Source organism: Lynx rufus, unplaced genomic scaffold (assembly GCF_022079265.1).
Source record: "Lynx rufus isolate CCGP_SWC_20201006 ecotype Redwood Valley unplaced genomic scaffold, mLynRuf1.p SCAF_5, whole genome shotgun sequence".
Classification (NCBI taxonomy): domain Eukaryota; kingdom Metazoa; phylum Chordata; class Mammalia; order Carnivora; family Felidae; genus Lynx; species Lynx rufus.
Window position 1 is genome coordinate 30448255 of NW_025814867.1, and position 12445 is coordinate 30460699.

The 12445-nt window shown below is 43.9% G+C and overlaps 2 protein-coding genes across 9 annotated transcripts in view; one reads left to right on the top strand and one right to left on the bottom strand.

The window, feature by feature from the left end:
• Nucleotides 1–929: 929 nt before the first annotated feature.
• ANAPC13 (anaphase promoting complex subunit 13) lies at nucleotides 930–9338 on the bottom strand. Its single transcript, XM_047099284.1, has 3 exons — nucleotides 9253–9338; nucleotides 6660–6785; nucleotides 930–2198 (listed from the first exon to the last, which is right to left on the bottom strand). Exons 2-3 carry the CDS (start codon nucleotides 6756–6758, stop codon nucleotides 2073–2075), a joined length of 225 nt encoding a protein of 74 aa, XP_046955240.1. The 5' UTR covers nucleotides 6759–6785; nucleotides 9253–9338; the 3' UTR covers nucleotides 930–2072.
• CEP63 (centrosomal protein 63) overlaps nucleotides 9042–12445 on the top strand; it is a 69640-nt gene continuing 66236 nt past the window's right edge. For 2 of the 8 annotated variants that reach the window (XM_047099283.1, XM_047099272.1), the window contains exon 1: nucleotides 9767–9790. Coding sequence is in view for 1 of the 8 variants with exons in the window: in XM_047099273.1 (XP_046955229.1) it covers nucleotides 12226–12254 (29 nt within the window). In the remaining 7 variants the exon portion in view is untranslated. Of the gene's footprint in view, nucleotides 9346–9387; nucleotides 9534–9766; nucleotides 9791–12210; nucleotides 12255–12445 lie in introns of those variants that run through there. The other 6 variants (XM_047099281.1, XM_047099280.1, XM_047099275.1 and 3 more) reach the window with 5 other exon arrangements.

A 12445-nucleotide genomic window follows, 5' to 3' on the forward strand; every position in this document is an offset into this window, starting at 1 on the left:
AACCAACTGAGCCACCTAGGCACTCCCAGACTTTCCTGTTCAGGTGTTCTGGTATATTTGCTTAAAAAGCCAACCTACAGCAGCCACCTAGCATCTCTTGTGGCCATCTTCCTCAAGCCAGTCCTAGATAGGCAGATTCCAGAGCTGCAGGTGACAATCCGATGGGCTCTGGATTGGTCACCTAACTCCACACAATGACCCGTAGTTCTGGCACCACATCACAGATCAAACTTGGCAGACAGCTCTCAGGTGAGGGTAGAGGTCAAGCAGATAAATCAACAGCTCTCTATTTTACAGGCATCACAATCTGATTCAATGGAAATCAAGACAGCTTTCTTGTTTTACTGGCCTACCAGCATTCCCGGGAAAAGCTGGATTCCTATGAACATCCGCGGGGTTCCTAGATGGCAGTGTCTTCGGTATCACATACCTTAAGTAGAGTTCTAGTATAACCCTTTTAATTAGAATCTGGAAGAACTGTGGCAGTCTAAGTACTTCCAAGTTTTTGAAAAACTTTTCTCTTAGTATAAATTTTTTCTAAACATTATAATTCTCTTTTCTATTGGGTTGTCTTTCATTATTGACGGACCGATGACTTGGGGTCTTTATTCTGAGATGAAAGACTTCTAGGCAAGACACTGATGCACAGGGAATTAGCCTGGATGTATTTGGATTACAGGAGAGTTGCTACAACTGTTTCTGATGGAAACCCTAGAGCTATTTCTGACATATTTCTTCCTAAAAGCTAGGTAAACAGAAAGACCCCATAAAAAAAGATGAGAGACTTTTTTTTAAACATTTATTTGTTTTTGAGACAGAGTGTAAGTGGGTGAGTGGCAGACAGAGACACATAGAATCCAAAGCAGGCTCTGGCTCTAAGCCATCAGCACAGAGCCCAGTGTGGGGCTTGAACCCATGAACTGTGAGATCATCACCTGTGCCAGAGTTGGACGCTTAACCAAGTGGGCCACCCAGGCGCCCCTAGTGTTTCTAGTTTTTGAAAGAGGGATACAGAAATATAAGCCAGGGGCTCTTTCTACAGTTCACAACCTGGGTAAGAAAATAAGAAACACCACTCAACAGAAGCATAATGACAGGAGATAAATGTCCATGGATATGTTTTTCACAACACGGGTTCTTATACAAAAGTGTAGCTGAGCATGGACTTTGTGGTGTTTCCATTGTATCTGAAAGGACTCTTAGAAAATATGAAATCTTGTTACTGGGTAACACTAGTGGTCCGGTTTGCCAAAGGTCCTTTCCAGTGGCACCAAGTTAACTAGTAGGGAGAGCAGAGATACCTGCCAGATAACCTTTAATCTATAAACTTACCCAAAGTTTGAAAATGCCATGGGGAATCTTAGGAATCCCACCAATCAGCCAATAGGATCATCTAGACACGCGTTCCACCTGCAGGTGCTACAGGCCATTGCTCAGACTGCCTCTCAGAGGGAGGCACAGGACAAGTTAACACTCTCCTTACGTCTGGCTTCCTGTCTTTGCCCATCCCTCTTGTGTTTTTAATCACCTGTGTCACAGGACACGTGTAAGTAGTTGGCATGTGTTAAACTCTGAGTAGAGCAAAATCAGAGTTAAAGGCAAATGTTGAACCACTTACATTCAAACACAAGCTAGTGAATGAAGAACTTTCGGTTCAAGGGCCAAATATTCTGCATTCCTGAGAAATCTGTTTCTCATTCTGCTAAGTATTTTCACATTGCACTTTGCTTCCACAAACTAAGTGGGTGTACATTTTTGAGTGTAGCTTTATCACTTCAAGATCTGAATTAGAATGAAAGAAAATATGTAGTTTTTAATTTTTTAAATTTTTATTTATTTTAGAGAGAGCGAGCGCATGTGCATGTGTGCACCTGGGGAAGAGGCAGAGAGAGAGGGAAAGAATCCCAAGCAGACTCCACACCGTTAGCATGGAGTCCGATACAAAGCTCTATCTCAAAAACGGTGAGATCATGACCTAAGCTGAAATCAAGAGTTGGATGTTTAACCACTGAGCTACCTTAGTGCCCCTACGTATTCTAAAAAAAATCCATCCATGCAAAGGGAGCCAGGTGTTAGTTTCCTACAGGGGGAACGTTCTCATGGAGGTACTGTAAGGCCAAGTCGGTCCACTTCATTTCTTGTTCTTTAACAGATTCTGTGGTGCCACCGTTGTCCTGTTCCGGTTCAGGAAGCTCATTCTGAAACGGTACAATGGACATTCAGAACACTGGTATACTCTGCATTAATAAGCCCCTTAAAACTCAAGAGTACTTAGAATTAAAACCTGTGAGTTCTTAGAAATAGGCAGCATAATTGACAGAAATGTATCATAAAGAAAGAACTAGGATAAAAAAACGTGAGGAAATATCACATGTATTGCTCACATGTGCCCTGATGTCTGTAGTAGGGAACGGCAGCACCACAACTCTGGCGCTTGTGCAAGAGGCAGTGGTGGCAGAAGGATGAGAGCACAGGCTTTTGGAAGCCACTGGGATCCAAGCCCACAATTCCACCCTTTGCTGGGTTACCTGGGCAAGGTATTCAGACTCCTGGAGCCTTTGTTTTCTCTTTGGCAATGGGAGGAAAAAGGAGCCATCACCTCATAGGATAGCTATGAAGACCAAATGAGATCAAGTAAGTGAGATCAAGTGCTCACCACTGTGGGGGCCATCCAATGCTCAAGAAATAGCTGCTGTTATTACTAGTGGCTAGGATCACTGAAAAGACCCCCTACTGACTCTTTTCTGGGGAGGCTGCTTTAATAGAATACCACATTTGCTGGAATATTCCTTAAGCACAAGAAATGTATTAAGATAAAACAAAACAAACTATCCTGTCCCCAACATGCTCATATTATTATTAAGTGGCAAGCACTGAAAATGTAACATGATAGGTGAGACTTCCCTCTAGTGATGGAGCATAGCAACATAAATCCTGCAAATGACCAGTTCATATCCGGCCAGCAATTTTCTTAGAATGGTAAATCATGGGCCACACTTAGTATAGAATCTGACATATAGATTTTTCAGCATGAGATTTAATTTACATGTGACACTGTGTAAGTTTGAGGCATATGACATGATGATTTGATACATGTATGTATTATGAAATGATTATTGCAATAAGGTTAGTTAACACATCCATCACCTCACATGGTTAGTTGACCATATTTTTGTATGTGTTGAGAACTTTTGATAGTTTCCTTGTAGTTTAAATTTAAATTTATTACTACCAGGATTTTGCTTTGTACCAGAGTTCACTGACACCAATATATGTCTTTTTAATTACCTGAATTTACACCTTTTGAGGGGGGGCAGCAAAGTGTTACCCAATACTGAGACTTAGGATTTCCCACTGAATTCCATTTTGCAGTATATGAATATAGTAATGTTTTTATCCTTTAAAATTATTCAAAATAGTGTGGCCCCTGGGTGGCTCAGTCGGTTGAGCACCCGACCAGCTCAGGTCATGGTCTCACCATCCATGAGTTTGAGCCCTGCGTCGGGCTCTGTGCTGACAGCTCAGAGCCTGGAACCTGCTTCAGATTCTGTGTCTCCCCCCATCTCTGCCCCTCCCCTGCTCATGCTCTGTGTCTCTCTTTGTCTCAAAAATAAATAAAAACATTTTTAAAAATTTGTAAAAATAAAATTAAAAAATTCAATATATATAAAATGATTTACTTACAGTTTGTACGAGTATTATCTGAACCACATACATCTTGTTTTACAACATACAACATAATATTGAGATTCAAACACATCTGTACAAACTGCAAAGAACTATCATTTACTGTAACACAATTATACATTCAAACTTAAAGAGAAAGTTTGTTTCCAGTAATTATTTATAGCTGACAAAGCATAAACAAGTCCTTTGCTAATGAATTATGTGATTGGCAGACAAGCAACTTTACTTAATTTCACCTTATCCGTGGTATATGTTCTGAAAAAGTGTCTTTCATTTGGTCACTACTGTCTCTTGCAATGAATGCCAAGGTTAAAAAAAAAAAAAGCGTATGTGCTTGGAAAACAAATGCACAGTACCCTAAGGTATCATAAACCCAACCATCAATTATATGGTATACTGCAAAATGGCCTCGATTCTTGGCAGCTACTCCTATGAAAAGGCAGAGTCCTCTTTCCCCAGTTTCAGGTTGGGACTGGCCAAGTGCCTTACTTTGGCTAACACAGAGCAGCTGCAGTGTCAGTGGGCTCGCTGTCAGCCTGAGCTCCAGGCAGCCTCACCGTTGGGTCTCCTGCTGCTCTTGGAACCCTGAGACAGCCATGTGCAGTCTAGGCTAGTCTGCTGGATAATGGGACTTGGGCCTAAGCACCTCGCCATCCCAGCTGACGACCTGCTACCTACCAGATTATGTGACAAGTCTCCCGATGACCCAGCCTCCAGCTGGCCTGCTGGCTGACTGCAGAGCACAAGCAGATCCAGCAGGGATCAAGCTGGCAAGGACTGGAAGACCCTCTGAGCCCAGCCACAAAATCATGAGGTAAACTGCTATTGTTTCAAGCCACTCTGTTTGGGGGAGTTTTGTTAGGCAGCAACAAAAGCTAACCAGTATACACATTGCCTCAGAATCACAAGACACAGGAAAAGACACAGATTCACAAGCAGGCTAGGCTACAGCCTGGATGTTAGCATGGAAATTTCTCTCCCTCAACCCCTTCAACAGCAGTGGTCCCCAAATCCTGCCATGAGCCTGTCCAGAATTAACCAGCTCCCTTCCAGTGTCGTGCCTTTGTTCAGGCCCTCCTCCCCTGCTGATACACTACCGCAATCACTTCCTTACTGGTCCCTCTGCCCAGTCATTTGCCCTCTTCTCCATGTCACACATCCTCTAACAACACTGCTGAACTGATTTTCCAAAACTCAAATTTGAGCATGGCAGATTTCTATTTTGAAGACCACTCATTCATCCTCAGAATGAGGCTGAAGCATCGCATCAAATACTCCTCTCAAAATCTGGTCCAAGCCCATCTTTTCTGCCTACCTTAGATGACAAATATTTTCTCCATCCACAGTGAATGTCTCACCATCTCAAGCCTTCAAAACTCTGAGCCTTTGAACTTCTGTCCCCTCTGTTGGAGTGCCCTTGTCTATCCCCACTAAATTTCTGGCCCTCCCTTATGACCAGCCTAAATATTATATTCTCTCTAAAGCCCTTCCTGATGCCGAATGGGCAATCAGCCACTTCCTATCCTATGTAGCTGTTTACAACCCATTTATAACACTTACTGTAATTATTTATGTATGTTGCCTCTCTAGCACCCCAGGGGCAAGAACTATATCTGACGTTCACATAGTCTTATGGCATACAGTAGGCTTCAAAAAAATGCTTGTCGAATGAAAAAACAAAAGTTTATAAGACAGGATCTGCAACCTTCACACAGACCTAGGTAGGAAGTCCCAACTTACCAGCTGTCGGGCTTTGGACAAGTTCCCCTCTCTGATCCTATTTCCTTACTGTAAAATAGGGGTAACACTACTACTCTTGCAAGGGTGTTTCAAGGGTTAGAGATAACATACATGAAATCTCAACCTCGGTCCAAGGCATAAAACTGGTATTGAGTAAGTGACAGCTATAATTCTCATTATGCACTCTCTTTTGACTATTTTTCTAAACTTGAACTAAGCTGTGACTTATTATTTAATATGTGTATTATTCATTGAACATATTATCATCTCTTAACCTTAAATGAAAATGTAGGTGAGCTTAAGTTTATTTGTTGGTCAACAGCAGTCTACTTGTAAGCTGTATTTCATTAACAGCTCCTCTCAAGGCACTTGGCGTGCTCTACAGAAAAAGTTCCCAGAGCCTGTTCTCTTTGTTTTTTGTTAGGCCTCTATGACATACATAGGATTTTAAATAAACATTTATAAATGCAAAACTTTTATGTTTTATTTTTTAAAAATGTTTATTTGAGAGCAAGAGAGTGCTTGTGAGTGGGGGAGGGGCAGAGTACAAGGGAGAGAGAGAATCCCAACATGGGACTTGATTCTATGAACTGTGAGATCATGACCTGAACCAAAATCAAGAGTCAAACGCTTAATCAACTGAGCCATGCAGGCGCCCTTACAAATACAAAAACTTTTAGATCATTTATTATTACATGAGGTTCAACAAACTCCTTGCAGGACAGTTCTCCAGAGATCAGGAAAGAAAAGAGTATCACAGGGCCCTTTTGGTCTAAATGCAAAAAAGCCAGGTGTCTTTCAAACATTTTCCAGGAAACCTAGGATAGGTGTGTATTTCAAGAGTGTGTCTCTAAAGATGTCAATCGATCAACCACAGGTAGACAAGTAGGAAATACAGAGTAAATGCCACTGCTTCGTGTTCCACTCCATCTTGTGCATTAAGGTCTCATTATCTGGTTTACTAGCTTTGGTGCAGTGGACAAAATGTGGCTCAGAAGGCTTGGGTTCCAGTCCTGGTGTGACCCCTAACTGAACTCCTCATATCAGCTCTCTGAACCACATTTCTCTACAAATAAAAAGGTCAAGCTATCCAGGGTCTTCTAGAGTTAGAGGAGTCCACAGCTTTCATTTCTTTGCCCTACTGTTTTCTTTGTCCATTGATATCCTACATCTACTAGCACACTCCAGATCATACGTCTAAGCCACCATCGCTGGCACAAATTATAGCCTACCAGTGGTATTGCAACATCCTCATACGGCAGCTTGTCTTCTCGCCAGGCATCGTCAATCAAATCCAAGATCCTTCCATCTCTCTGTACCTCACTGTCCATTCTCCTGCAGCTTTGATCTTGTCAGATCTATAAGCCAAAGAGGTGACTTCTTAAACATGAAGGCTGAAGGGATGATATAATCTAGCACTAGGACTCCCCAGGCTTTTTAGCCTGGATGTGTCTTTTGGTGTAACATCACCCTGGGAAATGGGAAAGACTCATCTTCTCATTTGGGTCAGGTGACAACTTATTTATAAGATCACAGTCTCTCCATTCTGCCTCCCGCTCCCAGCCCTCCCCGCTGCTGAAGGATGCTTTATAGCATATATAGGACAGAAATCAGATATAGCTCAGTTGACGGACCAGTGTGACAGTGTGACCTTGTGTACAAGGCCACCGTATATCTAGAATGTAGCTTTTCTCTCCTAATATGCATGTTCACCTTTCCCTGTTCGGGATGCCTTTGATGAATCCCTGATTCATAACCAAATCTCCTCTCTGTCCCCTTTAGCCTTTTCCTGAAATATTTCTACAAGTCTCCACCTGCCTTGGCTCTAATATTAGCATCCTTAGGCACAGGAGCTAAATGAACACACTGAGATACTGAACTGGGCCACACAAAGTAACCAACTACAGATCTGACAGAAATCCTCAGCTGAGTTTGTAAAGGAAAACTGCCTCCCTTCTTAAAACAGTGCCCAACCAGAGTTCTGAAAGGAGCACCACCAGGTGAACAAGAGTAGCAGGACCCCATGCTGCCCATTTCTGCTTTCCTTTGGGGTTCCTTCCTGATTTTTTAATGCTATACTCCCTTCAATGCCTGGACCAAGTGGTCAAGATGTTACTTAGCTCCTTGGCCATAGCTGATTCTCCATTTTTCTCCTAAACAGCTGCAGCCAGCATGGAGAAAACCTCTGGTTTCCCTGTTTCCAAGTTTGGGCTCTGCTCCTTCATTATGGGTTATCACCCTACTGTGCTTCCTGCCACAAAGTAGCCATCCTGATGGCCTGGAAGCCAATGGCACCGAAGGCACTTCCAGTCACTCCTAGTTTCTGAGGCTATGAACATTCACACAAGGAACAATCTTTCGGGGTGGACTCCAACTCCTTCAGACAGGTCTGTGCTTGTCCCCAACAGCATGATTGCAAGATAGCCCTAATGCCTAGGTAGTAATTACACAAGTTGGGTGGGATAAGAGTTTTTGACCTCATGGTAAAGATCCAGGCAAAACTGAAGCAGAAGGTATCCAGCTAGTTCTGTCTTCAGTGAAACAGATGAAGCCTTGATGTTTCACTCAAGAATTAATTCAGTACTACCCAGTAGATAACTCAAAGCAAGTATAAGGATATTGACTTTAGGAAATTTGCATACAGTTCCAGTTACATTTTTGGAATCCCTGTCCCGTAACAGCCCCTTTTCCTGCTGCCATTCCTTTGCCCTTGCTGCTGTCCCCTGGGATACCCTCATTTCTCTAGTTGATCAGAACTAGTTAATTTTCCCAGTCACACATAGATTGTGTGACTTTCTGTGAAGTGTTTTTCAAATCACTCTACCTTTAGCAGGCATTCTGCCCTTGAATGTTTCCTTCTTGTCCTTAGGATCCACCTAACAGGTTAGGTAGTCTTTCCAACAGTTTGCCAGGTATCCTTGTCTCCAATTAATATGTGTAAATTTTGCAGCAAGACTCAGCACATCTTTCCCAAATTTCGCCTCAATCTTTTTTTAGCCGTCCCTCTTGGAAACACCACTAACTCTGCCACACTTCCCAGACTTTGCACGTAAAAGCCTTTTTTCCCCCATCACTAACGCCTACTTTTCCTTCCAAACTCAACACTGGGATCAGCTCATCTGGTCAACATCCCATTTCCAGAGTCAGACGCTAATGTGCCTTCACTCTTCAGGGGCTGGAAGAGAGGAAAGCATCGTAGATACGCAATGTCCCACACAAGGCCCGCTGTCCCAAGCACTTGCCACACCCGACAGAATGAACCACTACTACCTTCCTGAGCAAACTTTTCTTACACATTTAACAGTCCCAATGCCTGGAACGCTCTTTACAATCCCTTTGTTTCCAGCTAACCCCTAGTCAGTCTAAAAAACTTGGCTCCCAGGTCGTGTCCCGCAGGAGCTTGTCACACTGCTCATTACATGGTTTTCCCAGACCCTCGGTGCGTCCGATCCCGGGAGCAGGGACACGTTTTATCTCATCATTGCACTTTATCGCTCTGGGAACAGGTAATTAACAAGATCTAAGTGGGACGGCCTTTTCGCCCTTACTAGAAATGACCCTCGCAGGCCACCACCATCCGTAAGAAGCGTGGGGCTCCACAGTCCCGGCTTCCGGCTCCAAGATGGATACACCAAATGTGGAAGCGGGGGAGGCCCAGAACCGCCACGGAAGTGCCTTTCCACCCGCCCACGGCGTGCACCGGGGAAAGTGATTGTGAGGATGAAGTGAAGCCATCGGCCTCCACCCACGGGAATAGGGAAAGGGCGACGCTGAGGAAGCAACGCGTCGGCGTCCCTCCAGACTAGGGGCGCAAGAAAGTCTTACCCGCGCGGGACCCAGCGCCGCACCCGCTTCTACCAGACCCCACCCTCAGCATCACGTGACCCAAGCCCTTTTCTCTCCGACTCCCGGATGTGGGTGAGCCCATTTGTTTGCGCGGAGGGGAGGTCTGGGAGGACGCAGCTTCGATTCAAAAGCGAGCGGGCAGTGGGCGGGACGAACGTGGAGACAGCGGAGGCTGGACGTCGGGTCGGCGGAGACGCGCGTGCGCGCCCCCGGCCGGAGGTAACGGCGGGAAGGCTCGGGGGCGCGCTCGCGGCGGCCCGGTAACTGCTTGTGCGCTTGTACGACGGGCGGGGGGCGGGCGTACCCTAGCCCGGAGGTAGCCCTGGCTGCGGTGGCGCCGCGGGCTGCGCGGCCGAATGGCCCGGGGCTGGTCTCCGCAGCAGCCCGCCGGCCACCAGCCCCGCCTTCGCCGGCCGGGGTCCGCTGCGGCACCCCGCTCGTCCGCCTCGCTTCGTGTGCTGTGCGGACCCGCGAAGGCGAATATGGCCCTGCCCGGCACACCGTCCGGGCCAGCCAGGTTGTCAGCCCCTCCCCCGAGGCCGGGCCGGCGGGAGGGCGGCCGGGGGGGGGGCGAGCTGCCGCCGAGCCCTCGTCTTCCGTGGCGGAGCCAGCTGCGTGCCGCTCTTCCTCTGCAGAGGAGGAACCCCCGGCACAGCCCTCCCGCCTAGGCTGCCGTACCTGGTTAGCTTCCCAGCATTGTTGTGACAGGCCCTTGACGGCACCTGATGCCGGTTCTCTAATGGGGTGGGGGTGGGGGGGGGAACTTAAGCAGTTTTTGAAGTAAGTTAATGTCAGTACAGGAGGTACGGAAATGTGACAGAAATCGTGAAGGACTGAAGTTACGGATTGCTCCAAACAAATCAAGGGTGGGAAATAATCATATCATAGAGTGAGGGTTTAAAAGGGACAGTTCCTTAGGAGCACTTCAATCTTGAAGATACTTGAAGACAGGAAATTCAAGCTCAATTTTCTTTTTTAATTTTTTTTTTCTTTCAACGTTTTTTATTTATTTTTGGGACAGAGAGAGACAGAGCATGAACGGGGGAGGGGCAGAGAGAGAGGGAGACACAGAATCAGAAACAGGCTCCAGGCTCCGAGCCATCAGCCCAGATCCTGACGCGGGGCTCGAACTCACGGACCGCAAGATCGTGACCTGGCTGAAGTCGGACGCTTAACCAACTGCGCCACCCAGGCGCCCCAAGCTCAATGTTTTTTTTACGTCCCTTACAACATCAGAGAGTAAAAACGAGTCTGCTGGTAGTGACTAATCTTCATTTATAGTTAGAGTACCCTTATTTCCACAAAGTAGTTTTCGTTGAGCCTTACATCAGATTCATTAAATTATTTTATACCTTTAATAAAGCAGTACTGTAGGGTAGGTGCACTGCTGTTATAGTTACCCACATGCTTGCATTTCATTTTATAACTATGGAGAGGAAGTCCTAGTAAGGATCATCAACTACATGTAACTTTCAGATATTTATATTTAAACTTATAGCTGTAGTTTAATAAAGTGTATTCTCTTATTTGAAATGCAGTACCGCCTTTAGATTTGTATCAGCTTCTTACCCTTTATATCATTATCAGTGATCAGTAGAGTAAAAATGAAATTAAAATGGGTTAGAAAAAAATTAAAGTGAAATGAGTAGAGATTTATAAACATTTAGACACACCGTCCTTTAAAAATGTATGTAGATTCAGGTTTTACAAATTATTTGTAATAAATGTATCTTAATTGTACTGAGGCCATTTTTCTCCCATTAGAAGGTGGACTTTTGCTTTGTCCTTCCCATTTTCATTTATGTAGTAGTGGTGGCCAGTTGAGACAGCATCAGTAATCCACTCTATTAGAGATCGCTACTTTAAAAAAAAAAGTCAACTTGATTTGAAATTCATCTGCAGCCAACGTGAACAGTGGTTGCATGGATCGAATTTATTTTTATGTTAGTTTTTTTTTTTTTTCCTCTGAAAGTTAAATTTGCTTTTTTGGTTTTATAAAACCACAATAGTGTCATCATACCTGTGAAAATTTATAAAAGTACCACGATGTCAATATTCAGTCTGGGTTTTTTCCAACTGTCCCTTAAATGACTGTTTACAATTAGTTTGTTTGGATCAAAATCTCATAGAGATCCACATGTTGCATTTGGTTGATACATCATTTAAATCTTTTTTAATAGAGCAGTTCCCTCATGTCCCTTTCTCCCCATAATAGTCTAGAGTTAACTGATTGTATCCACATGACATCCTTTAACATGTACATCCCTTTATTTTCTTTAAACCATTAGTTAGATTTAGAATCACACAGTCCAGTATAGTAGCCACCAGCCAGGTATTTAAATTAATTAAAATGAAATCAAATTAAAAATTCAGTTCCCTAGTTTCATTATCCACATTTTAAATGCCCAATAGTCACAAGTGCCTGGTGGCTAACCTTGGAATGGCATAAACATAAAATATTTCAATAATCACAGAAAATTCTGTTGAATAACACTAGAAGATTAGATTCAACCTTAATTTTTTTTTTTTTTTTTGGGTCAGGGTGGTGGGGGTAAGAAGGTTTCCTAGGTGGTGCAGTAGACAATCTATTGCATTAATTATCAGAGAGGCATGAAATGCCTGAGTTGTCTCTCGTGTTAAGATTGAGCAGTGTAATGCGTTCAGGTATTGTTAGCCCAATCCATCCATCGTGAAATTCCCTATGAGCTTTTCACTTAATGGGGAAATCTTTTCATGGATCTAGATTGCCTGTATCCATTATGGCATTAGGGATTGCAGAATGCTGATATTCTAATTCTCTCATTCCTTCAGTGTTTATTAGCTGGAAATCTTTTATGAAGAACAACTCTCCCCCACCAGCCATTTGACTACCATCAGCTATTTGAAATGTAGTTTGTACATGAAAGGCAAGAAAAATGCTTAATTCTTTCCCTCTATTTTCAGACTACAGTAATGAGTTGGTGGCCTAGCAATCTCCAAAGGTAACCATGAGGGTTTTTGCATTTTTTTAAAAAATCATCATGGACTTGAATATATTTAAACTGTTTCAACTTAGTGCAATTTTGTTTTTTGTTTTTTAATACCCAAATTTTCCTACCTTTGGGTAATGGCATCTCCTTTAAGTTGGCTCCTGTCCACCTTGATATGACTAGTAGCCTTTGATAATTCCCTT